The sequence below is a fragment of the Primulina eburnea genome, chromosome 5 (genome assembly GCF_022965805.1).
Source record: "Primulina eburnea isolate SZY01 chromosome 5, ASM2296580v1, whole genome shotgun sequence".
Lineage (NCBI taxonomy): Eukaryota > Viridiplantae > Streptophyta > Magnoliopsida > Lamiales > Gesneriaceae > Primulina > Primulina eburnea.
The window spans coordinates 3,298,099-3,325,777 of NC_133105.1; the positions used below are offsets into that span (position 1 = coordinate 3,298,099).

Genomic DNA, 27,679 nt, shown 5'->3' on the forward strand with positions numbered 1-27,679 from the left:
TTACTCGTGAGACGAGTTAAATTTACTCATATTTATAATAAAAGTAAGGCAAAAACTCGTGTGAGACGGTCTTACGGGTTGTATTTGTGAGACGGATCTCTTATTTAGGTCACTCATGAAAAAGTATTACTTTTTATGCTAAGAGTATTACTTTTTATTGTGAATATGGGTAGGATTGACCAGTCTCACTGATTATGATCCGTGAGACGGTCTCACATGAGACTAGTAATAATTTTTCACAGATGACTCAAATAAAAGAGTAGATCTCTTGTGAGACGGTCTCACGGATCTTTATCTGTGAGACGGGTCAACCCTACCCATATTCACAATAAAACGTAATATTTGTAGCATAATATGTAATACTTTTTCATTAATGACTCAAATAGATATCCGTCTTACGAAATAAGATCCGTGAGATCGTATCAGACAAGTTTTTGTCTTAATTCACTGTATCAAGAGTTTATGTGTTTGTATAATACATCACACTCATAAATACAAGAGTAGGGTGGTGGCCACCATATATCACGAAATTTCTCCACATCTTCAATAATTGAATCCAACTTTAAATGAATAATCTTCACAGATTCGACAAAAGCGCACGCGACGTTTTGTCACTTTGTTATAATATTTCGATTAAAGATTAAATACTATCCAAAGTGAACACAATGGGATTCACGTGGAATCCTGTATGGTACAACTGCACTGTTTGAGTTTACAAAGTTGTACATTTTCTTGTTCTTTGGGATATATTATAAAACATTAGAGTGGAATAATGGCTTTAATCCGTTTATTGGATGGCTCTTTTCCATTGGATCAATAAATAAATATTGAGTTTTATGTTAAACTTGAGATATGTAGTAGTCAGTTTTCTGCAAAAATATTATATTCAAAACTGTACACCTTATTTCATAATTTTATGTGCTTTACAGAAAAATTAAATTTATATAAAAAAAAACATACATGATGACCCTATAGTGACTATAGTAGAAATGGTAATTTTCCTGGTGGAGAAAACAAAAAACGAGGTGGGTTTTGATGATCGGTTTTTTGGTGTGAATGTGAGGATTTTATCATTATATATTAAATTTATCAAAAGATTATTAATTATCTCATTCTTAATTATCATATCAAACATAATGTTATTTTATTATTATATATTATATTTCTGCTTCAATCATTATCTCATAATCATTTATCTACTTAATCATTTCATTATTTTACCTCAATTTGAATTTTTTTTAGAAATATAAAGAGTCGGGGTTATCAACCCGGCCTCCTTATTCTGTACTTTTGTTTAAGGTCAATTGAAAAGCTAGGGTTAGGAACTGGTCCCTTAGGCAGTGTTTGCAATTTTTTCTTTTTTTTTTATATATAATTTTTGTACATTTATATATATAAAAAAAGTTTATAATCATTTTTTTTAATTTACTAACACTATTTTTGTTGAGTGAGTCTCATGTGAAACCGTCTCACGAATCATAAGTGAGACGTGTCAACCCTACCATATTCACAATAAAAAGTAATACTCTTAGCATAAAAAGTAATACTTTTTCATGGTTGACCCAAATAAGAGATCTGTCTCACAAATACGATTCGTGACCGTCTCACAAAAGTTTTTGGCATTTTTGTTTCATTGAACGACCGTATATTTCGTTAGCAATTGCCGTGTGTGTTTTCTAGTACTACACAATTTAATTATTTGACGAAGAATTTTATTTTAAAATTAATTAATAAAGAGAAAAATATTGAAATTTTAGATAAAATAAGGAAAATTGGAGAAAAAAGAAAGATATAAAAATCACTGATGAACTCGGACTATCAAAATTTGGATATATTAACGAAGTAAAGATGGCAATGATAAATACAAAAAAAATATGTATTTTTATTTAAATTAAAATTAAAATAAAATAAAATAACCAAAGAAGGGAATGACCAAGAAGCCAACAGTGGTGGCGGGGTTGCGGCTGAGAAGACTAATGGAAATCCCAGCGCCGCCGATTACGCTTCCGCAGAAGGATTATCTTCAATATAACCACACCGATTCTTGCAGCCCATATAGATGGACTGCCAGGTAAATACTTGATATTTTTTTTATATCACTTGGAAACTGAATTGAGCTTTAATTCAAAAGCCAGCGGTGAACAGAGTATGCTTAGCTTTCTAGAAGGAAAATCACTAGAAAAGTTTTGAAATTTTACGAGAAGCAACCTCCTCCTTAAAATGTGTCTCTGTTTTTTTTATTAATAACATTGTGCTAATGCAATGATATTCTGATTATGGCAGGGAAAGTTATCAGTTCATGTATGCAAGACCATGGCAAATGGTTAATGATTTTTATTCGGACGCAGTGAATGGACGTAGATCACTATCAGAGTTGTTTGGAAAACAAGTGGGATTTACTGTAATGTTTTATGTGTTTCAAATATTCTTGAAATTTAACTTTATTTTTTTCTGTTTTGATATCAAGATTTGTACTTTTATCGGATTGAGTGTGCCCCCATCATCTTATTAATCCTGATTGTTTTAATATTTTTGATACATGCTTTCTGGAAATAATCCTCTAAACGTGCATGCTATCAATGAGAATGTGTGCACGATGTTTTTATCACTGCAGGTCTCACTATTAACCACAGTTTAAATTTATTTGCATGTGTTCTAAGGAATTCGAGGTTCAGAGCTTGAAAGTGTCTTCATCGTCTTATATTTTTATACATTTTGGTACTAAAGGAATATGACCATAAGGGCCTGTCTGTAGCAATGCAGAATTCGGAATTTTGTTGCAGTTTAAAATTAAAGGCATTAAAATTTTCATAATGATGGTATTGCATTATTGTATTCATGCAAGAGAAATTTCACAGACATGTACCATTCACGATGATGCTGAAAATGTAGAAGACTGTAATCAATCGGTTAGTGGTCCAGCTGCAGAGAGGACTGGAAAATGGGCAAGAGTGACATTCAAGATAGTGCTGTCGTATCACGGGAGTTCATTTGATGGGTGGCAAAAACAACCGAATTTGAATACTGTCCAAGGGTATGTTTTGTTCTACTGCTTACAAAAATTTTAAAGTATTGCACATGAAAAGGTGCAAGCAATGCCTGATTGTAAAAGATACCGCATTACTTAGTTAATGTCGCTAATTTTACTTTTCCTTGTTTTTGCTCCGGCGTGGCAAAGTTGAATGGTCTCTTTTTCTCATCTCCTTTCTGTCAATTGTGTGCGAAATAAGAATTGTAAGATTTTTTCTGGTGGACTTATTTTCTATCAAGTTGAAGAACTTGGTTGAGTCTTTATTATCCACGAGTGCAAATTTAGTTGTGGCTAATCAAGCATCCATGTGGCTGTTTTTCCATATACAGACTGGTTGAAAGTTCTCTGGGAAAATTTGTTGATGAAAAGAAAATGCAGCTGCTAAAAGAAAAGAAATTACCAATAGATGTATGTTCTGTTGTTGCTGGGCGTACAGACAAGGGGGTGACAGCTCTTAATCAAGTTTGTTCTTTCTGTATGTTATATGCTTCTTCGATCTAAATTTGTTCAATTCTCATTGCTTCATATCCAAAAAAAATGCATTTGAGATGCATGCATGCCTTCATATATTTATCAAGTTCGAGCAATATGTGGTCCTCTCTGTTAGAAATTTAAGAGGATGGCACTTACTTCTCAATTGGACATCCATAAGGTCGTCTTTTCCCTGCGGGACTGTATAAATGTTGTAGATATTAATGCATAATGCATTTTAGTATGTCTGTGTGTGATTATTCTGTGGTACTTCAGAATTTTATAATTATGCATATAGTAACTTGTGAGGTGTTCCCTTCTGTCCTTCGAGGTTAAAAGTGTTCACTACGGTAAATCAGACACAGCAAAATGATCAAGGTGTAGCTAAATATCAAATTTTTTTTCTGCTCGACAGAATAGCTAAAGAGTGTGCTACTTATTCTTTGTACCCATGATTATTTGTTCCCGAGTTTTGTTCATTTTCTTCATTTGTGTGTGTGCTAGCTTATATGAACTCTATAATGAGCATTTTGGGTTTTTTTCTTTTTTCGCGTTTGAGAATAAGGACGGTGAGTTACTTTTGCTATTCATTGGAATATAACTATGGGAGGTGCACCAGTGAAGGTTATGTACAAAGTATTGATTCTTGATAGGTAAAGGGCATGCCACTTCCCTTTCGGATTGCACAAATGGGAACATCTTTTGAATTGTTGAGGCCTTTGGTCATTAAATGTTTTTTCTTTCCATAGCATATCGAGTATGACTCCCAAAACACTTGGGTGGGCGCCTCCAATACCCTGTTGCATCATCATCTGTTAATTACTTCTGTTTTTCTAATTTAACATTCAATTTTTTGTATGTCAAGATACATGGAGGAAAGATGTTATGGCTCAAGATATTGAAAATGCCATCAATGATATCACACCAGGGAAGATAAGGGCCATTTCTGTATCCAAGGTGGATGTAGTCATGAACTTAGCGCCATTATTTATTTGTTCAGTAATTACATTGCCGTCTAAGAGAATGAATTTTATACTTTATGTAAGTGCCATAGAATAGACTAATGCACACATTTCTTTATTAGGTATCACGAGAATTTCATCCTAATTTCGCTGCAAAGTGGAGGCATTACTTGTATATTTTCCCCCTTCATGATGAAATTGTTGATGACGAAGCCAGTCAATGCAAGAAGGATCGTTATGAACAGTGTGTTAGTGAGAAAAATTGTCGAGATGTAGTGGATGATGATTTCAGGAATGAACAGGATACAAGGAAGAAACCAACCAGTTTTGAAGTAAACAGGGTCAACAATCTATTAAATCAACTTGAAGGAAAACTATTATCCTACAAGATATTTGCACGAGATACTAAAGCATCAAGAAACGTGTAAGATTGAAGTTTTTTTTCTAAAATACTTTTGGTGAATTTTATCGTTTCATCTGTCAAAATGATTTTCTGACTGATGAGCAAGTGTACTCATACTCGGTTTGGCTTCACTTGAATATATTGCAGCCAGACCTTCTTCATGTTTCGCATATATTTCTTCCATTTATCTTTCTTTGTCTGTCAACCTTGCTAATGTATCAGTGAAATTTCAGCAAGCATCAGTTAGATTTGGTTTTTTATGTGTTATTTTATCAGAAAGCCCATCAACTCAGGGACAGCCTTCATAATTTTATTTAATAAATGAGTATACATTTGTTATTGCCTATCCTGTTAGTCTTTAACTTGGGGCCCTTTCTAAAATGATTTCAGCATTGGGATAGTGCCTCAGTTTTGGAATTTAATTTTCTTAACTAGATATGATGGCCAGAGTTTGACAATCATATTTTGTTGAAAATTGCAAATTTTATATGTTAGTATGTTCCCACTTTAGCTGATTGGTAACTCACTTTCTGATATCAAAATTTCATCCTGTTGCAGTGGTCCACCAACCGAATGCTTTGTCTTCCATGCACGAGCCTCGGAAGCCAATTTACTATGCGATGAGGTTCTACAGATACCTAATATTGTTGTATCATTTTTTGCCTGTCACGACATACATTTGTGTCACTGTAGATTTTTTATTACCCATGTTTTAAGGAAGTCTTTGATACTGAATAATTAAGCTTGTTACCTACATCAATTTTTTCTTAAATGTGTAAGAATTACACACCATGTGTTTTATATGTAAAACTTGAAATAATTTTTTTTCTCTGATATTTTTTGCACTTTAGCAGTTGCACCAAAGTTGCATAATGATGCTATAGCGATGGGAAAGGGCGGATAATTCATCCGTTCAGTATCAGTAGTCAAAATCACCAAATTTATTTACTTTAGTGATCAAAGTTTGTGAAAAGAAAATGTGTATTTTCACTGTGAATTATTGGCACTAATTAGGGTTGAATTCTTGCATTCAGAGACAGAGATATTAGATCCGTATTGACGTGCCTGTACATGGTATAGAATTGAGTTTTCATTTATATTATGACGATTCCCTTGATAATTATTAATTAGTAAAGATCCAAATTTGCACGTATTGATTCTAAATTAGCTGTTCTTGCATCTTATTCATCTTTTTACTGATCTCTTCTGCTATTTTTCCATACTTAAAAGGATGGGACCATTAAGAAGACTATGTGCGTTGAGCTGGTCGCTAACCGATTCTTGCGGAAGGTAGTTACTCTTTTCAGTTTCTGTCAGAAATTAACTATATTTTGTCTTGATTAATGACATCTGATCGAAACTGTTTTAAACTCACCTGAGCAGTCATCAGATATGCATATTGGAACGTTGTTTCACATGAGATATTATATAATATCTTGTCTGATGGATTGTCAGATTTAGTTATGATCTCTGCTTTTAAGAAATCACTGCTTGACTTGTAAAGTCAAACAACTTGAATCGGCACAAGGAATTATGACTAAGGCTGCAAATGAATTCCATCACGCTTTTCGATTTTGCTTGAACAATATTGAATTCATGTTGAAATTATCTAACTCGAGTCAAGCTCCAATTCATTCAATATATTTTAAAGTTGAATTTGAGATATTGCTAAATTATTTTGTCCATAGAGACTTTAGTTGAGTCAAGCAATTAAAAGTGTTAATTTTTCAAGCTCGCTTAAAAAATCCAAGCTCAAGTTTGAGCTCAAAAGAGAAGAAATAATATTCACTTCGTTTAGGTTCTTTTGCTCCATTGATGTGTCCTTGAATCACTAGTCGTTTTTTTTGGTGATACACAGATGGTTAGAGTTCTTGTAGCCACAGCTGTAAGGGAAGCTGCTGCTGGTGCAGAAGACGATATGCTGCTAAAACTTATGGATGCAACATGCAGACGTGCCACTGCTCCACCAGCACCACCAGATGGCCTTTGCCTTCTCGGTGTGGGGTATACAGATTTTGATAGAAAATATTGCTTGATCCTTTAAGTTCCTCAGAGGACCATTTGTTTTATATGAAGTGTGCATCATGCATACAGAAACTGGATCTGTTCATCTCTCTTTACATGATTTGAACAGTTTGCCAGTAACATTCTCAAAATTATTCGGAGTTCTACGAAGTCGATTCAGATAGAAAATGTCATAGATTAGATAGCTCCAAACATCATCTTTTCTCAGATAGTAAAACCTTTTTTTTTTTTACTTCGAATCTTCTTTTCCACGTTCTTATCATAATTTTAATTACTCGTGAATTATTTTTTATTCGACGCATAAAAAGCAAAGGAATAATTTATATATCCAATACCAATCTTAGAATCGGTTTTTCAGTTTTTTTTCCACCCTTGATTCGACCACCGGGGCTTTCGTTACAGGTACAATTATGTCCCAGTTCAAGTCAACATTCTTTATTTGTCCTTGATAATATTTATAGTTGATACTGACCTCAAACTCAGAGGTGTTACGCACATTTCTCATGCAAAAAAGTTTTCCATATTCCATGCGAAGAAAGAGAGGACATAGTCAACTTTATTTTACCCTCTTCACATTTGTCAAAAGAAAGTCATTTGAACCTCATGATACCAAATCCCTATTATTGGTACCTTCTTTCAATCTCTCCATGTCCTCTCGATATTCATTTCAGTCTTATCCATTTTCTCCCCTCGAAGAAGCCATTCTCATTTCTTGGAGTTTTCCGATAGGGCGCGCACCTAAGAGTGCGCGCGTGCCATTGTCAAGATCAAGATGTCTGTGAAACAAATCTTTCTCTCGCCGGGCTCACGTATAAACGTTTTGGTTTTCATCGTCTTCTTGAATTTTATCACGTCATCCGCGGTGTCGGATGCTGAAATCTTGGTCAAATTCAAGGCAATCCCTCAAGAATGCCGACGCATTATCTAGCTGGGACGAGAACAAGTCTCCATGCAATGGGGATCACGAGATCTGGAATGGGGTTCTGTGCGAGCAGGGAACTGTCTGGGGACTCAAACTCGAGAATATGGGATTAAAGGGTGTCATTGATGTGCAAGCCCTTGCACAAATGACAAACTTGAGAACTATAAGCTTTATGAACAACAAGTTTGATGGATCTTTGCCGGACCTACATAAAATTACGGCTATTAAAACTATTTACTTGTCATATAACCAATTCTCCGGGGAGATTCCGCAAAACGCTTTCACTGGGATGTCCTCATTGAAGAAGATTTATCTGGCCAATAACAAGTTGTCGGGATCGATCCCGGAATCTTTGACTGCATTGCCGAGGCTCAAAGAGTTGATGCTGGAAAATAATGAATTTGTAGGGTTGATACCTCCTTTTCCACAAGACAGGTTGAAGATTTTCAATGTGTCCAACAATAAGTTGGAGGGAGAGATCCCTAGTAGTCTCTGCCGGCATCGATGCTTCGGCCTTCAATGGTAAGATTTCGTTCCATAATTGGGACTTGAATTATTTTTAGCGACCAAACTTGCATTTAGTCGATATGGGTAAGTTTACTTTATTATTGGACATGAAATTTACTGGTTTGCTCAACTCAATCTTACTGTTATTATTGTTATTTTTCTGTTTACGTACAGGCAACAAAGATCTATGCGGGACGCCTCTAAAAGCATGTTCAGCCCCGAGCAAACTCTCCATCGGGACTATAGTCATCGTCGCCGTGCTGGTGGTGGTGGCCATAGCTGCCTTAGTCTTTGTAGTCATCATCCTCCGCCGACGCAAGAAATCACCGCAGCAAGCAGACGAATCCACCACCTCCACCAATTTAAATAGAATGGAACAAGGCCAAGCTAATGCAAACTCATCTTCTCCTGATCACACCGGTCAAGCCAAGAAAACCGAGCAAGGCACAAAACTTACTTTCTTGAAAGAAGATGGGGAGAAGTTCGACATGCCGGATCTGCTGAAAGCCTCAGCGGAGATTCTGGGCAGCGGTGTGTTCGGATCCACGTACAAGACCAGCCTGAATGGAGGGAAGATGATGGTTGTGAAGAGATTCAGACACATGAATAACGTCAGCAAAGAGGAGTTTAATGAGCATATGAGGAGATTGGGGAGATTGAATCATGAGAATTTGCTTTCCATCGTGGCTTTCTATTATAGGAAAGAGGAGAAGCTTTTGGTCTCAGATTATGCGGAGAATATCAGCCTTTCTGTTCACCTTCATGGTATGCATTCTCCATCTTTATTCTGCTTCTTCACTGGGTGCCAAGGGACGATCCTCAAATTCTGAGTATTTAGTTGAAACAATTATTCGAATTCATGAATCAATGCGCAAAATGGAATACATAAACTAATCATTGATAATTTTTGTACATATATTATAGGAAATAAATCTCGTGGGGTCCCATGCCCCGACTGGCCGACTCGTCTAAAAATAGTGAAAGGAATCGCCAAAGGCCTCGCGTATCTCTACAACGAACTCCCATGCTTAACAGCACCGCACGGCCATCTCAAATCCTCCAACGTACTCCTGGACGCCACCTTCAATCCCCTCCTCAGCGACTACGGATTCATCCCCATCGTCAACCAAGAACACGCCCAAGAACACATGGTCGCCTACAAATCCCCCGAGTATAAGCACACGGGACGGATCACCAAGAAAACCGACGTCTGGAGTTTTGGAATCCTCGTCCTGGAGGTCCTCACGGGCCGGTTCCCTTCGAACTTCCTGCAACAAGGAAACGGCACGGATACGGACTTGGCGGCGTGGGTAGACTCCGTGGTGAGGGACGAGGGCAATCTTGAGCTGGTCTTGGATAGAGACATGACGGGGAGCGGCAACTCTGAGGGGGAAATGATGAAGATGTTGAGGATAGGGCTCAGTTGCTGCGATGTGGACGTGGAGAGGAGGCCTGAGTTCAAGGAAGTTGTGGCCATGGTTGAGGAGATTAAGGAAAAAGACGACGAGTTCTATTCATCGTACGCGAGTGAAGGTGATACGAGAAGTTCCAAGGGGTTGTCCGATGATTTCGTTCATGTTACTTTTAAATGATAGTTAATTTAGCTCGGTGGTTGCAAATTTGGTTCTTGTGTTCTCTTTGAACGAGTAAAAATGGGTGCTCAAGTGGAAGAATTTCATGTATCGATTTCTAGGAATATCGATGTTTTTTTGGAGTTTGATGATAAGATATACATACATCATATATATATATATATATGTTATGTGTGTGTGTGTGTGTGATGACTGATGAGTGATTTGGAAGGAGAAATTACTAGTGATTTTGCAGTACTTTGGTTAGTTTTCAATTGTTCAAATAACTTCGGATTAAGATTCTGATGCAATTTGCTCTAAAAATGATTTTGGACAGAAAACTAACTTTATTATATCAAACTTACCTATTTTATTAAAAGTTACAGGTGGATCATAACGGTACAACTCATATATTTTAAATTGTATTTAGTCCAAACATGTCAATTTTTATCCTAGCAATGACAATAATTAAATCCAACACTCTTCCTTATATTAATTATACTTTTATAATTCATGAGAATCGAGCATTTGTTATTGACTCTTAATATTTTAAACTATACGACAATATCGATAGATTTATCTCCTAACATAGTTAATAATTTGTTGTATCTAATTTAAATTGAAATTAAAAGTAAATGAGCAGGTCTCTTGTGAGACGGTCTCACAAATCTTTATCAGTGAGACGGGTCCATCTTACCGATATTCCTAATAAAAAGTAATACTCTTAGCATAAAAAAATAATATTTTCATGGATGACCCAAATAAGAGATTTGTCTCATAAAATACGACCCGTGAGACCGTCTAACACAAATTTTTGTCAAATTAAATAATAGATGATTTATATTGATTTGTTATCAACAAGATGAAAATAGATGTATACAAATAATCCTTCCACCAAATATTTTATTAATTATATTAATATATCCCATTTTATTTCTATTCCAACCAAGTTATTGCCGGTTCGTTTTGTTTTCTTAACAATAGTTTGTAGTTGATAAATAGTTTTTTTGTTAAAATTAAATACTATATGTCAAATTACATCTCGGAAGAAAGAATGTTATGCAGTAGCTTCATTATGAAAGTCAAACCCTAAATCGCTCATCGTTCCATCCATCTTCATATCAAAATTCTCGTAAATAAACTTGTGTTGTGTGACAGATATCTGATTTAGGTCATCCATGAAAAATATTACTTTTTATGCTAAGAATATTAATTTTTTATTGTGAATATCAGTAGGGTTGACTCGTCTCATAGATAAAGATTCGTGAAACCACGAGACCTACTCCAAACTTAAAGCCAACTCAAAATACAAATTATTGGTAGTATTTGCATAAATTCTCTTCCAAAATAATAAAGAAACCTCTATAAAAGTCAAACTCTGTCAATTTGAGTCGTGACCTTCACACAAATATGGAAATGCTCTCTAATGCCAGCCTCATACACTGCGGGTCAAAGGAGAAAAACCATGGCAGATTTCAGTATTAATGGTCACAAGATCATTATAAAACCCTATTTATTCGGAACAAAAGAAAACCCAATGAATTATTATCTGCAAAAACCCACCACAAATAAATAAAATAAAAAGGGTTTTCATTTATTTGAGGATACTCAGTACCCTGTCCAAATTCCAATGCATAGATTTTTCCAAATTCTCAGCAAATAATAATTAGCCTAACAGAGAAAAAGAGAGAGCTTCAAAGGCGAAAAAGAGATATCATCCAAGAATTGAATTCAAATACAAATTAATGAACTAGAAATCCAAAGGTTGAATTATTTATAAGGTTGGAGATTATGGTGGTAGTTGCCATAGACAAGGACAAAGGAAGCCAAGGTGCATTGAAATGGGCAGTTGATAATCTCTTGTCCAAAGGGAAAACTGTAACACTGCTCCATGTCAAGCTCAAGCAGCCTGCCTCAGGTAATGTTCTTGAATCTACATTCATTCAATCTCTCCGCATGCAGCAACAGACTCAGATATTTAATGATCAATTTATTTTGTACACCTTATAGATAAAAATGTCCTGCTAGTCTATCCCGGCATGCATGCATTCATCGTTTCTATCACTGCCATAGGCGATCGTAGGGGTGACAGGAAAAACAGGATTTGGATTTTGCCGCTCTAATACTTTTAAAGTTTTTTTATTTTTAGTTTCTCCCCTTTCTTTCAATTATAAATTTCTAATTCCGACAATCAAAACAATTTTTCAGAAGAAAGGGATTATTGTCTACTCCTCCAAGAAAAAAACAGGGAAGAATGTTATGCAGTAGCTTCATGATGATATTCATGTTATAGTTTCTCTGACCATAAATTACTTGTGGATACACAGTGGGAAGTTTCTCAGGGAACGAGGATGCTTCAAAAGTATCAAAGGTTAACGTGCCGATTGATGGCCAAACCAAGGAGCTCTTCTTTCCTTTTCGTTGCTTCTGCACCCGCAAGGATGTAAGCTAAGGCATTCCATGCATGCATTTTCATGATTTAACAATTTCTTTACATACCATACAACAATGTCAACTCTGTGTTCCTTGACTTTGATAGACATCATATAAGAATGGGAAAATCCAAGAAAAGGGTGTAATATGAGTCAAGCTGTCTCTTTACTCGAGCCCAATGAAATTCATGATTTTTTTAGCATATGCACCCATATTCGATCAAGGAATGTAAAGAAATTCAACTAGTGTATCATAAAATCAAGTTTGTTGAACGTAATGCCAATCACATGATATTTATTCTGTGTGAACAGATAAGAGTCAATGAAGAAGTAGTAGAAGACACCGACGTAGCCAGAGCCCTCATCGATTATGTAAAGAACAACTTGATTGAGGATTTGGTCGTCGGCTCCACGGTTAAGAATGGCTTCATGAGGTGATAAATCTATCTAATCTATCATCAACTTAAAAAATAAAGCGAGAATTTACAGATAAATCAGAAGAAAACTCATAAATTTCTTGACACAGAAGATTCAAGATTGTTGATATCCCAGGCAATGTGTCCAAAGGGGCGCCTGAATTTTGCAACGTTTATGTCATTTCCAAGGGGAAGATATCATCGGTCAGGTCCGCCTCCCTTGCCGTCCCAAAAGAATCTCCATATCAACTGCAGAATCAAGTTAATCCACAATCTGGTTCAACTGACGCACATTTCATGCAAAGTAACAAAACACGAGGTATGATTCAGGCATTTGGTAAACTTACATGTTCAGCTTCGTTATTATTGTTTAATCCTGGATAAAGAAAACTGAACTTTGCGGTGTCTGTAGGAAATACAGCCGATAAATCGCTGCCATTGGCATCTAAGACAACAACGGATGAGACAGACACGATCAAGTAAGATGACTGATGAAGTAGTTTATTTTATTAAGAAGTCAGATTAAGTTGTTCGTTTACAAAATGGGAAAACTTAGCAAATATAGTAAAAATGTTGGATGTGTATTGGGAAAGGTCGACTCTTATAATAAGAAAAAATTCTCATGAAATATGAGAAAAAATTCATCTCATGTAAGAATACAATGAAATGCATGTTTTTAAAAACTGAAAGAGAAGCCACACAATATCTTGATGAACTAACATGCACTGCTACTAATACAGGTCACCATTTACCAGAGGAAATGCTGCAAACAGATCTTATGGAGATTTTGCTATGCTTGATACGGACCTATCATATGTGAGCTCTGGCAGGCCAAGCACCGAGCGCATGATTCACACATTAGATCATGATATGTCTACGACCTCTCATCTGTCAAACAGCTCAGACGCAGAAAACCGATCGAGTTTTGGATCTTCATTCTCTAATACCATGTCGTCAGATGCAAATTACAGCTTCGGAATCTTCTCATCGAGCTCACAAGAAAGTGGAAACTATTCATGGTCTGGATCCCAAACCCTGGTATGTGTACAAACAACATGAACAAGTGTTGATTTCGTTATTTTCAAGAAAAACTAAGAATCTCAAAGATTATACTTATTAGCTTAAAAAAAAAGGATAAAATTGATTTGCTGTCCCATTCCCCAGATATTTCCTCTCGAAGCATATCCAATACAATACACAAAAGTCTTCTTTCCTTATACGATTATCCTTTGTGGACTCTTTCAATATTATGTTCAATTACCATATCATTTTTCTCTTACCACATCCCAAAATTTTGTCTGATATCAAAGGAAGCATTGCCTAGAAACTGATAAGGTCCTAAATTTTTTTGAGATGTACGTAAATCACAAAATATTATAGAAAATTCGATGTTGATCGCTACCTTATATGTAGTATACTGTGCATAAAACTTCGCATCAAATATTCAAAAAATACAGGATGATGTAGAGGCAGAGATGGCCAGGCTAAAGATGGAACTCAAACAGACAATGGATATGTACAGCACAGCCTGCAAGGAAGCTCTTTGTGCAAAACAGAAAGTACGGTTCACCATTCAAAATATTTATACTCTTTGACAAAGTTATATACGGTCACAAAAATAAAACTTAGCAGCAAAATCGAACATTTAAAATCAAAGTATATACCGTTCATGAATCTGATTTCTATATTTGTGTAGACACTGGAACTTAACCGCTGGAAAATGGAAGAACAACAGAAACTAGGAGAGGCCCGACTAGCAGAGGAAGCAGCATTGGCGATGGCAGAGAAGGAAAAAGAGAAGTGCAGGGCAGCAATTGAGAAAGCTGAAACAGCTCAAAAAATAGCTGAACTTGAAGCACACAAAAGAATGAATGCTGAAATGAAAGCAGTCAAAGAAGCAGAGGAGAAGAAGAAAATGCTGCAAAAGTTAGCACATGGTGATGCTCGATATCGGAAATACACGATTGAGGAGATTGAGGCAGCCACCGATTACTTCTCACAAACTCGTAAAATAGGGGAAGGTGGGTACGGTCCAGTGTACAAGTGTTACCTGGATCATACGCCGGTGGCCATAAAAGTTCTTCGTCCAGATGCAGCACAAGGAAGATCGCAGTTTCAGCAAGAGGTATGAAACTCTATATTAATAAAATATACCGTTACAACTGATATCTCTTTAGAATAGTTTTAACTTTTTGACACACATAATCCAATTAGATTAATGGGATAAAAGGTTTTATCTTGAATGGAAATAGATGGTCGTATTGTTTCTTAAGTAAGTTCGCAGATACAATGCCTCCTACAAGCCCTAGCATGATTAATGTGGTAAACAAAGATGCCAAACTTCACTGAAATAAAGCCGGCCATAGTTCTTATATTTAGCATTCTTCAAACCCTCGATGCAGGTTGAAGTTCTGAGTTGCATCCGACATCCCAACATGGTTCTCCTCCTTGGAGCATGCCCTGAGTATGGCTGCTTAGTCTATGAATACATGGCTAACGGTAGCTTGGACGACTGTCTCTTCAGGCGAGGAAACGCTCCAGTGCTTTCTTGGCAACTGAGATTCCGAATAGCAGCAGAAATCGGCACTAGCCTCCTTTTCCTCCACCAGACCAAGCCAGAGCCACTAGTACATAGAGACCTGAAACCAGGAAACATTTTGCTAGACAGTAACTTCGTAAGCAAGATCAGTGATGTTGGCTTGGCAAGGCTTGTTCCTCCATCCGTAGCTGACAATGCCACACAATATCTCATGACTTCAACAGCTGGAACTTTTTGCTACATAGATCCTGAATATCAGCAAACTGGCATGCTCGGAATAAAGTCTGACGTCTACTCATTTGGAGTGATGCTTCTTCAAATAATAACAGCCAAATCCCCGATGGGTTTGACTCATCACATTGAGAGGGCCATTGAAAGGGGAACTTTTGCTGACATGCTTGACCCAGCAGTTACTGATTGGCCAGTAGAAGAGGCCAAGAATTTTGCAAAGCTAGCCCTTAAGTGCACAGAATTGAGGCGTAAAGATAGGCCAGATCTCGGAACTGTGGTTTTGCCCGAGCTTAAGAGGTTAAGAGCTTTTGCTGAAGAAAGTATCTCTAGCATTGCACAAATTACTAGTCCAAAGACCTCACCAAATCACAGACAGTCTCAATCTCAAGTGAGTTTGCAGTTTAATATAAGATTTTTCACCCAAAAACTCCCACTAGAATAAAGTAGAGTGGGACAGTACGACCTGTGCAAAAACATAAATTGTTATCAACTTTTTGCAGGTCAGTGGATATCAAATACTTTCCTCCAGCTCCAATAATAAAAAAGAAAGTCCAGTCACAGGAACGCAAAGCCCAAGGATTTGTTAAGTCACAAGATCCATTCCAGACAATCAAATGCCAACAAATTAGTCAAATTCAAATGGTTGTTAGGGAGGAAAATAAACCAAAAAAAACTGTAAAACAAAGCTGACAATCAAGGTTACTAACTCAATTTCATCCCATTCTTCAGGGAATCATTCTGAAATTCCATTAAATATCTTGTATTACCCTAAGGTTTCCAATTTTACTTTCATCACAAGTTGCCCTTAGATTCTAGCTCAAAGATAAAAGTTAAAGAGAATGCTCATTATTTGGAAGGTAGATCAAAATTATGATTTGAGTATGAGTAATGAATAAAGAGGTGCCAGTGCTGAATGCACTGCTTCATGTGTCATATGTTCAAGACTCAGATGCAGGTCCCAAAGTAAAGCCATTATCGAGATCGGGTCTAAATCCTGCCTCCACCATCCTCACAAACTCCCTCTGAAGGCTTTTCATTTCAAAATCTGCAGCATAGGATAGTAATAGCAGGTTCCAATTAAGATTACCAACATCTCTCCTACAAAGACCTACATTCAATGGATCTAATATTCAGTGGTACTTTCAAAAAAATACAACACATTCTCAAAGTGTATACATTCTATAGATTGCTTTGGTCTTTCTTAAGTTTAGGTCGGAAATAAATCCGAATCCATTACTCACAATTAAACATAGAACCAACTGTCCTAACTAAAGCCCGAGCCGTTTGATTCATTTATCGACGAATATGAATGATTTGATATCGCGAAAATTGATACTTATATAGATTATTATTTTTTTAAATACATGTAACTTATAACTTTTTTAATCAAAATCATCAATGATTCTTTATGAATTTTTCTATTGCATTTCCAAATGTTATATTTATGCACATCAATTTTGAATGGGCTCCTCCATCAATTTAGAATCACAAGTAGGAATGATAATGAGACGTGGTGGGATGAGTTTGTTACAATCATCTATATCTTCGTCTTCGTCCCCCAAATTATATCTTTATCTACATCTCCACTTCTAGCTAATCGAAGAATCTCCATCCATGAACCCGACCTTGACTTTGTCCTTGTCACTTCAAATACTCATTGAGGTCGTTAATGTATATTTTAATTATTATTAATAATTATAATTTTTATTATTATTATTATTATTATTATTAGTAGTATCAAGACAATTTCTTGAACCCGATTCTATACCTAGATAAAGTGTCCCTGAACTCGTTCGTTTTGGATTTTTCCCGCGGGGCTTGGAAAACTCAGAGAAATTAGTCATCCCTAACCATGAGTTATTGAGAGACACTAAATAAAATAAACAAAAGCATGATTATATAAAACAGTATGATTGATTGGGGAACCGATATCATATACCAAGAGCATGAATTTAATCAATTAGTGATGCCCTAATCAATTGTATCCTTTTGCTTTTATATATACAGAGACATATGATCATTAGGCGAACTGCGTGAATTTGCACAAGTACTGATACTTTTTTAGAGTATTATTTTGCTTTTGCTCGTATTTACATGCACAACTCAATGAAAAATCATAATCGGTAGTAATCATGTAACTCAAATTCTTTAAATAATGTATAACTCAAAAGTTGTGCATATGATCATTATATCAATGGAGATAATTATTTCTCACCCTACCATCACTTACGAAAAATCACAAGCGAACCAACAATTTGAAAAAATATAAAATACATTAAACACAAACAAACGTGTAATCTTGTTATCTTATGTTGTACGATCATAATTGGAGTAAGTCTTTTGTGAGACAGTCTCACAAATCTTTATCTGTAAGACGAGTTAACTCTACTGATATTCACAATAACAAAAATATACTCTTAGTATAAAAAGTAATATTTTTTCATTGATAACCCAAATAAGATATATGTCTCACAAAGTACGAACCGTGATACCGTCTCATACAAGTTTTTGCCAAATTATTGTTAAATATGCATATCCATTATTGTGTCATATACATGCAAATGCATGGATATATTATTTACCATGCAACAAGAAACATAATCTTTAACTTTTGAGTTTAGAATCCATAAATTAAAGAGATGCCTAAAGTCAAATTTATGTGCATTTGATGTTGAATGTTTGCCACTCTAGTGACAAAGTACATAAGCATGGAGGACCTCTTGTTTTGGCATAATTCATTGTTTTCAGAGAGAGGCACCATTGGACCACCAGCTTCCGCGGCTCAATAAATACCCAACTCTTTATAAAAGCCATATTCATGTCATCACACTAGTTTCCAATCATGACTTTAAATTCTTCCTATATTTTTTAATATTGATTTTAAAAACTAGTGTTTTCGGATGAATTAGAATAACTAGACTAAGACTAAAAATGTTTTCATCGATAATGGGGTGATTTCTTAAACATTAATTGATGTTTCCATATTTTCACCGAGATTTTTTAACTTCATTTTTGTAATGATGCCGGAATCCAAAGTCAATATTTTTCGGTGAGTATTAGATAAATATTTGGGCTAACGTGGTAGCATGCAAGCACTAGTCAGGTACCTTATTAGATAAATCATGTGCGACATACTCGACTAAAAAAATTGTTGGTGGGGGATAAATATATGACCACTGACACAATATTCATCTGTTCTACCAACTCAAACACATGAAAAATGTTTATTTACCATCTTGACCAAAAAAATCAATCGGGTACACGAAATCTTTCCATACACAAAGTGCTATATTTTATGACACAACTGTTACATTTGTACAAGTGAATCTCTTATTTTTATTTATACTCAAATTAATCATATATCCTTCCTTACTCCTTATATGTCATATCAATTGATGAAACCAATTGGATTTCAAATCTCGACACAGAAAAAAAAATCCATAAATTCTATCTGATTCTTAAGAAATCACTCAAATAATAATCAGAATTGCGGAAGCGTACCGGAATCCATGACTTGTAGACGATTATTGGAAATGATCTTCAATCTTGCAGTTTTCTTCCAAAACCAGAGAGTTCTGTTGATGGGAAACAAAACAATACGTCGTTGCAAAATTGGGACCATAACCTCATTTTATAATTAAACATATTTCACTATTTCTAATTTGACCCCTCAACAAATCAAAAATATCATATATGATACTCACACAATAATATCATGACAATTAAGACATTAAGTCAATTCTTATTCTAAATTAGACCACATCAATTAATGACTTATTTAATTGATGACATTAAACATTCATAATTACAATTATGGCCCTTAAAATTCTAACAATGTCAAGCATGTCCACGTTTACAATAATGAGAAATATTTTTTGTATAAAAATTAATAATAATTTTTATATGTGACTCAAATAGAAATTCCGGCACATAAATTGACCGAATCGTCTCACAAAAGTTTTTGTATTTATCGATATAGGAATCATATTACTTAATTTGAGTTTGATGTCTAATTAATGTGCATCAACAGTATTGGTGATGATTCTCCAACTATAATAGTAGGTTTCTTGTTTTGTAAGCTAGTTTTTAGGCATATAGCTTAATCACATGTCACAAGCACATTTCCGCTTTGTGACAGCAATCATCGACTCGTTTAAATAAATAATATTGTAATTAATAAAATATTATTATTAAGATGTAAAATAATATCAATATATTATAATATATTTAGTTTGATGGATTAAATTTAAATAAAATGATAACTTATGATTTTGTCAATTTTTGACAATTAATAAACATAAATAATATAATCATATAAAATATAATATTTTATTTTAATTCACTGATTTAGTTGATAAATGAGATCCATAACCAATACACAAAATTTAAATCAAAAATTTTGATTGGATTGAATTATTGATCATATCAAATCAATCAAACACAACTTTAAAGTAAATAACCTATAATTACTTTCACTTTATAATTTTAAATGGAAAGAGTATACTAAAAATATAAAATAGAAAATAAATCCTTAATATTTAGCTATTCACTCATAAATCTCATATCAATATGATTTCACTTATCTTTAAAAAAAATCACATAAAGAACATGCATAGGTTAGTGAAATAGATTAAAATTTAACGTTTGATTTCTCTTTATCAACTTTTTTCTAGTTTTTTCAATTTGATTTATCTTATTAACGTAGTTTACGAATTGTTTTAGCCGGGATGTACATGTGTTTGCCACCATAGTCATATGAAAAAAGAAACAAAAAAAGGACATCCAACAATTTTTAAATGAGTGGTTCTCATATGAGATCATTTCACGGATCATAATCTGTGAGACATGTCAATTCTACTCATATTCACAATAAAAAATAATACTATTAGCATAAAAAGTAATACTTTTTCATAAGTGAATCAAATAAGAAATCTGTCTCACAAATATGGTCCGTGAGACCGTCTCACACAAATTTTTGCATTTTTAAATAAATAGAAACACGAACACGAGATAACTTCGTATTAGAAGTGACTTTCACACAATGTCCATTGAGGCTGCTTGTATTCCCTCCATCCTTCCTTAAAGTTCGCAATTTTTTGGAGAGAAGCAGACGAGTGCAAGATTCATCGATGGTGGTGTTCTTCTTTCCCTCTCCCCCTCTCTCCCACGTAATAACAACCCATAAGTGGGCACAATACTGTGTTTTTTCACCTTAATATCACCCAAAAAAATCTTTAACTCAAGTTTTTTCGGTACTGTCGGTACGTGTGTGTACCAGAAATACAAGAGAGTATAGACAAAAGAACCCACGAAAGATCTCAAATTCACTCCCATTTTCGAGTTTGTGATTCAGTGTGGAAAAATGTTTGAAATAGAATGGAAAAAAAAGAAGAGGCTATCAGTAAGTTTCTCCTTTCTGAACCTCACTGAATACCGCGGCTCCACAAAACAGACCAATGCCTACAGATCTCCCAGGAACTTCAAGGAACCAAACGGCGCCGTTGGACTTGGTATTCTTGCAGCCCTCGAACAGCAAGATAATGAAGATCCGATCTTTAGGAATGTGGTTCTTGCAATCTCCCCAAAATCATTAAAATATCCAATACGAGTACGTGGAAATGAAAATTTCTCGAAAAACAATGAGGTTAGTGTGAAGCTGAGCGTGGAGGAAATGGAGTTGTGTGAGGAGTACACTTGCGTGATATCCCATGACGGTGAGAATCTGACAAGGAAGAGGGAATATTTTTATGCTGATTCTGTGGGAAATAATGATGGGTTTCACGGGGTTTCTGCAGTTGATGGAAATGGTGGTGGTTTTGGGGTAGTCTCTGATTCTTCAGTCGATTTTGGAAGTGAAATGGCCACCTTTTGGACCTCAGATTTTCTAACTTCTTGCTTTCTTTGTAAGAAGTCGCTTCACGGCTTGGATATTTTTATGTACAGGTAAAATTTTGATTCAGAATTTATCGATGTCTGGATTTGTAATTGTTAAAAGAATGAGTTGAGTGTGATTGTGTTTTATTTGGATTTTGAATGTTCTCTATATTGTATGTCATTGTCATTGATGATCTTGAACTGGTGAGACTTTAAGATGAAATTTTAGTGATTGCCATTTTTTGAATGTTTATGGAATCTTATGCAAATTTTGATGTATCCCATTAGTTTGCACGTTATGTTTTTAGCCATTTAATGGCGTTTTGCATGGAAACAAGAAATATCAAGGAAAAATTGTTAAAGAAATGAATTGAAGCAGAAAGTTGAACGTAGGTAGATGCAATTCTTTATCATTTGAATCTTGTCCTGATCTTTGTCTGATTGTTACACTTTGGTTTTTCGTTAAAATTGTTCATTGGGTTAATTAACACCAATGTTTTATCTACTGTTCTGGGTGCAACGCTGGTCTGTCATGATCTAGAAATCTCGCTAGCTTTGTTAATGGGGTTCTTGGAATTATGCAATGTCTTGCCACGGATCAATTACGGAAGGTTGTGTTATGTATTTACTACTATTTCCAATATAACAATACTTGTTCTAACCTGCTCTTTTCGATAATGATCAGAATATTTCTTGTGGGTTAAACTTATGCTGCTAGTCAGAACTGATTTCAGACTCTTTAGTTTTATAAATTTCTCCATGGCTGGAAACCATGGTATAGGAGTTAACTGATCACTCACGATCCCATTCATGGATATATGGTCCAATGATTGCTATAATCGGGCAAATATGTGGCCTTCTTGATCATAATGGTAGGGAGATTATTTTTTAGATATTTTGGTTCGCTATGAGTGTCTTTTGTTTTCCAGAAGAACTTTTGAAAAATCACCAGTGTATACCCTCTATATTAGCCAGTAAATGGGGTATGGTCTTTTGAGTTCACCCTCGGAACTTCTAGGCGACAAATTTGGGCAACTGAAGTATCTAAATAAACATTAAAACCCTTTAGTATCGATCTTTTGTCAGTTTTTTTACAAGGGAATGACTTATCATTCTATTATATTGGCATGTCATTGCATGTGGCTTGTGCTTTTGGACTAGAAGCAAGCCTTGTGCTACCCCTTGTTTTATTTTTGAATGCCTAATCATTATCAAAAAATAAATATTTTGTTAGAGAGCCTTATCCTTTTATTTGATTTGGTAGGTTTCTTAGTTTAGAAACTAGACATCTTTGTTATAATCTATTGATTTGCCATTTCCTATTTGCTTGTTATTGAGGAATACCCTTATTTGTTGCTGAAGGGAATGCATAGATTATATGCTTTTGAGTGCTTTCTAAGATTGTGATTTTCTTCATGAACCGAAGTTATCTTCCTTCAGCATAATAAACGCTTCTTAAGTTACTCTTGCTCAAAAAGTATTGATTGTGTATATTATGGCTGATTTATGGCTGAAGTTACCTCATTTCTGACAATCACCAATTTCTACCCGCGTCAGTATCATGTCATGTTCCTCTGGAAATATTACTAATATCACCATCCCATTATATATTCCATGGAAATTTTTAATTCGACTTGGTTTTCTGCCAATATTGTCGCAGAGGGGAGGAGGCATTCTGTTGCGCAGAGTGTCGTTGCAAGCAAATCTCGATTGATGAACAGAAAGAGAAGTGTCACACAGAGGCGAGGAAGCCCGTAGATTGCTCTGCTTCTGCTTGCTCGGGTGCATTGCAGTTCATTGCTGGTGTTGCTGCAGCTTGAGTTGAGTAGTAGCCATGTTCATCCACATGTAATGTGGCACTAAATAAGAGCAGTGAAGGCTAAATTTATCGAAGATGATTGTACTCGAGAGAACAATGAACTTCTCTGGCTTAATGAAAATATATTTTTTTGTTTTTAAAAATGATTATATCATGACAAGTCGAAGTAAGCTTGAAGAAAACTCTCATTTAAGATAAAAGCCGTTAACCTTTTTATTGATTCAGAAGATCGCTATAAAATTCTAAGTCAACCTTTTAAATAAAATATAATTTTTTAATTTTAAATAAATTTATTTTTTATATATATTCTTTGATTTTTTTAAAAATTAAACAAAAATCTGCCCCAATTTCTTCATTTCTTTGCGATTGAGAGCTTGCATCTATCCAAATGCTGTGAAAGTTTTTTTCCATGTAATTTGGGACTTTTATGTTTTCGGAAAACATGGGATTTTATATATTTATTATTCTTACATTTTCATGTATATACTAAATATTTATGTAAAATGTCAGTATATTTTACATTTTTTTAGGAAATTATATTTTCATTTTTAATTCATATGTTCGAATTATTTTAATGGCTTGAATTTTAAACTTTAGGAGACGAAATTGGATGTGATTTAATTTATGTCGTGAAATTCAAACCTCGTTTAAGAATGACTGTAAACGACAACGAAGCCGCCGCCTTGTATTTCTTCTCCGATCAATTCACGGTTGTTGGATTCCTTCAAAGTTCCAGTGAGCTACCTTTCACTTATATATGGATTCCTTTGTTCTTCATGAATTTTCAATTTCCGTAAATTGCACACGAACAATGGCTAAAGTAAATTTATGCAACTTTTTTCTATTTGCTCTTAAGCAGCTTTAGTTTTGTCCTAACCTTGGACTCGAGTCGGATTTTCTTCTTCTACTTATCATAATGTATGGTATTGCTGATTATTTCTTATTTTGATCTCTAATGTATACAATTTGTTGATATCTGATATCTACTTTGAAAGCCGAAGTATTTATTTACTGACTACTGCCAATAGTTTATGTGAATTTTCAAAACAATTTAATCGATATTAAGATAGACTGAAGCAATGCTTTTGAAATGTTTTAATGACTGAATTCTCTGTTAGTTGCAGGTGCTTCAGGTGTAGATTAAAATGCATGACAGTATCAACAAGCAGATAAATATGGGGGCTGGGGTTCGATATGTGTATGATTATATGAAAAGAATGCACGATGCGAATCCGTCTTTTTTTCATGCATTTCAGGGTGATAGTGGAAATGTTTTTTGGACTGATGCAGCTTTCCTAGCAAATTATACCAATTTCGGGGACACAGTCAGAATTGATACATCATACAGGGCCAACCGCATTAAGTTGCCGTTTGTCACTTTCACTGGCATAAATCATCATGCTCAACCTGTTCTATTTGGTTGTGGGTTGCTTCTGAATGAGTCTGAAAACACATTTATTTGGCTCCTTCAAACATGGCTGCAAGCAATGTCTGGCCGCAGCCCTGTTTCAGTCACTACCGACCTCGATCGACTAGTACAGATGGCTGTGGCACAAGTTCTTCCAGAGGCACGCCATCGATTTTGTAGATGGAGCTTATTCAGTCAGACACACGAGAAGTTAGCTCATGTATTTCAAACAAATCCTACTTTTGATATCGAGTTCAAGAACTGCATCAATGGAGCCAGCACAGTTGAGGAGTTTGAGTCCTGTTGGGCGACCATCCTGGACAGATACTTCCTTATGGATAACGAATGGCTTCAGTCTGTGTACAGGATTCGTGATCAGTGGATCCCTGTTTATGTGAGAGAGGTGTTTTTTGGGGAATTGTCTCCAGGGGAGCACAATGGTGGCACAAGTTTGTTCTTTGATGGGTTTGTGAGTAACACCACTAGCACTATACAGCTGTTAATCAAACAATATGAAAAAGCCATCTCAAGTTGGCAAGAGAAGGAATTGAAAGAGGATTTTGATACTTCTAACGCTGCACCAGTTTTGAAGACACCATCCCCCATGGAAAAACAGGCGGCTAATCTTTATACCAGGAGGATATTCATTAAATTTCAAGAGGAGTTGGTGGAGACTCTTGCTAATCCTGCTACTATGATTGATGGCTCTACTACAGTGACATCTTATAGGGTAGCCAAATTTGGTGAAGAGCTCAAAGCTCACACAGTTAGATTCAATGCATTTGAAATGAAAGCTACCTGTACCTGTCGAATGTTTGAATTTTCTGGTATCATTTGTAGGCATGCACTGTCAGTATTCAGAACAAAAAATGTTCTTACCCTCCCTTCTGGTTATATACTGAAACGTTGGACAAAAAATGCAAAGATAGATGGTGATTTATCCGCTAGTGATAGTGCGACAATGTTGCCTAACTATGATCGAGAGTCCGTAACTACTCGACGAAATAATTTATACCAAGAGGCTATGAAATATGTTGAAGAAGGTGCAAAATCTATACATAGTTTTAACATGGCGATGGGTGCTCTACAAGAAGCTTCAAAAAGAGTCGCTGCTGTGATGAGTAAAAATACCGGAGCCATGCAGGACACCAGTGCAGCAGATGGAGGGAATCTGGAGATGCAGGCCATTGAGAATCAATCTGCAGCACCTTTATCCAAGGTTCGACATTTTAGACTACATTTTTCTGATAGTATGAATAGGTTGGAAGGAACTCAGTTTCAGTTCACTGATTTTAAAAACATCTGTTGAATAGAAATCATCCAACTTGTATGGGAGTATTCTTAGTATACCATCCTGTGTAAATCCTACAATGTTGCTTTTTAAGTTAGTTGTTTTTCCTACATTATGAAAGCTCTATCTTGATTGCCTTTTCCCTTGATCAACAGAACACCTGCATGACAGATATGCCCTCTCATTCTCATTAAATCATTGTAATTTTTGGGTTACTATTCTTTGACTTCAAATAACGGGATTAAACAATTCATCCTCATTTGGGTTAATTTTCGGATTACTATATATACAGCCTAGCTTTTTTGGGTCAATAATCGGGGTCAGAAGATCGACAAAAGTTTGCTACACCCTCATCTAAAGCTTGCTTGTCCTTATAAAAACTCTTTTTTTCAGTACTTGTTCTTTTCGTTCTGCAGTTCCACTTAGTCCAGAGTCAACCTATCACCTGCGAGTGAAAAAATAGGGGGAACTGGTGATTGGCAGCTTGATTGAATGCAGTTCCCTGTAGAAGTTTTAGCTCTTTGTCTTGTTTCTGGATAATTTATACTAAACTTTAATTCTGCAAAGTTTAAGTCTTACCTGATTATATAATTGCAGAATATTCACCCAATGTTGGCCATCCTTGCCTTGCTTACATTTTGCAGGAAGAGAAGGAGAAAAAAATTCAAGAATTGACCGCTGAACTGGAGTGCGCAAATCAAAAGTCTGAAGTGTATCGTAAGATTCTACTTGCGCTTTTTAAAGACATGGAAGACCAGAAGCTAACGCTCTCGGTTAAAGTCCAAAATGCACGGCTCACATTAAAAGAGTAAACATGACGACGTGAGGTCAGTCGTCATGTTCATCTTAGTTTTAACCGGCGGATGATGTTACACTCATCCTTCTCCTTCGAATCTCTGCTGTGCGAATAGCTAATTTCGAGTGCATTTCCTTTCCAAGTGAATGTATCCCAATTCTTAAATGTTATAATTTGTAAATGTACTTGGATATTATGAAATAAAAGGAAATACAATAATGGGTGAAAGCATGATAGTCGAAAATTCCTCTGTACCAACATTCTTTTTCCCTCAGTATGGGTTATTTAAAGTCGTTTAAGGTAACTTGCCTTGAGTTTCATTCCATGCCTATTCGGCTGGTATCAGAACATAGTTGTTTCAAGATTAAATTGAGAAAATCACGAGAAGATAAATAGTACTATTATTTACCAGTACATTTACAAATTACAACATGCGTACATCATGTTTGATAGGGTCTCAAACTCAAAACTCCCTAGTTATCAAAAAACAAAAAAAGAGTTACCAGTTTCTGCTCCAAATTATCGAAGATGAAACTTCTTGCAAGATTTATCTATTTTTCCAGTGGAGTCATGAAATTTTCCAAGCTCTGCCACCTATTTTAGTCAATTTCTTCGGTCTTCTGAAGACCATGACGACAATTAAAAATTATTTTTGTTTTTATTTTAAAATAGAAATAGAAGTAGAAACTAAAAAGCCAAAAATTATAGTTTTTCGAAACCATTTTTTTAAAAACAACTTGTATAACCAAAACTATACTTTTTTTAAAAAAAAAAACTTTATATATATATATATATATATATATATATATAAAGTGTTTTTTCCCAAACTACGATTTCTATATAATTACTTGTTTTTCAGTTCATAATCGTAATTACCTTGTGACTTCAAATATAAAGTTGAAGGCATTAAAGTTGAGAGGATACCTTCTAATCTTCTCTCTTTCACTTACGCAGATAAAGAAGCAAATATGGCCAAATATA

General features: G+C 35.2%; 4 protein-coding genes and 1 pseudogene across 8 annotated transcripts; all 5 read left to right on the plus strand.

The window, feature by feature from the left end:
- Positions 1–1,891: 1,891 nt before the first annotated feature.
- Positions 1,892–7,121, plus strand: LOC140832359 (uncharacterized). 2 transcript variants are annotated; one of them, XM_073196336.1, is made up of 9 exons: positions 1,892–2,071; positions 2,284–2,401; positions 2,859–3,034; positions 3,361–3,506; positions 4,368–4,459; positions 4,587–4,888; positions 5,426–5,492; positions 6,098–6,157; positions 6,726–7,121. In XM_073196336.1, the coding sequence occupies exons 1-9, from the start codon at positions 1,929–1,931 to the stop codon at positions 6,909–6,911; spliced, it is 1,290 nt and encodes a 429-aa protein (XP_073052437.1). In that variant the 5' UTR covers positions 1,892–1,928; the 3' UTR covers positions 6,912–7,121. The 2 variants fall into 2 exon arrangements, with proteins under 2 accessions (XP_073052437.1, XP_073052439.1); XM_073196338.1 differs by having other exon boundaries at positions 2,284–2,389.
- A 376-nt stretch (positions 7,122–7,497) lies between these two features.
- LOC140832360 (pollen receptor-like kinase 4) lies at positions 7,498–9,994 on the plus strand (annotated as a pseudogene).
- Positions 9,995–11,600: 1,606 nt separating this feature from the next.
- On the plus strand, positions 11,601–16,279 carry LOC140832361 (U-box domain-containing protein 52-like). 2 transcript variants are annotated; one of them, XM_073196339.1, is made up of 10 exons: positions 11,601–11,810; positions 12,220–12,335; positions 12,637–12,758; positions 12,851–13,059; positions 13,153–13,219; positions 13,481–13,778; positions 14,198–14,299; positions 14,437–14,865; positions 15,143–15,898; positions 16,011–16,279. In XM_073196339.1, the coding sequence occupies exons 1-10, from the start codon at positions 11,684–11,686 to the stop codon at positions 16,095–16,097; spliced, it is 2,313 nt and encodes a 770-aa protein (XP_073052440.1). In that variant the 5' UTR covers positions 11,601–11,683; the 3' UTR covers positions 16,098–16,279. The 2 variants fall into 2 exon arrangements, with proteins under 2 accessions (XP_073052440.1, XP_073052441.1); XM_073196340.1 differs by having other exon boundaries at positions 12,854–13,059.
- Positions 16,280–20,543: 4,264 nt separating this feature from the next.
- On the plus strand, positions 20,544–23,346 carry LOC140832362 (FCS-Like Zinc finger 13-like). The gene is made up of 2 exons (XM_073196341.1): positions 20,544–21,453; positions 23,045–23,346. The coding sequence occupies exons 1-2, from the start codon at positions 20,873–20,875 to the stop codon at positions 23,202–23,204; spliced, it is 741 nt and encodes a 246-aa protein (XP_073052442.1). The 5' UTR covers positions 20,544–20,872; the 3' UTR covers positions 23,205–23,346.
- A 409-nt stretch (positions 23,347–23,755) lies between these two features.
- On the plus strand, positions 23,756–26,952 carry LOC140832363 (protein FAR1-RELATED SEQUENCE 9-like). 3 transcript variants are annotated; one of them, XM_073196342.1, is made up of 3 exons: positions 23,756–23,938; positions 24,322–25,830; positions 26,547–26,952. In XM_073196342.1, exons 2-3 carry the CDS (start codon positions 24,349–24,351, stop codon positions 26,712–26,714), a joined length of 1,650 nt encoding a protein of 549 aa, XP_073052443.1. In that variant the 5' UTR covers positions 23,756–23,938; positions 24,322–24,348; the 3' UTR covers positions 26,715–26,952. The 3 variants fall into 3 exon arrangements, with proteins under 3 accessions (XP_073052443.1, XP_073052445.1, XP_073052444.1); XM_073196344.1 differs by having other exon boundaries at positions 23,776–23,913; positions 24,328–25,830; XM_073196343.1 differs by having other exon boundaries at positions 23,787–23,938; positions 24,328–25,830.
- Positions 26,953–27,679: the final 727 nt, after the last annotated feature.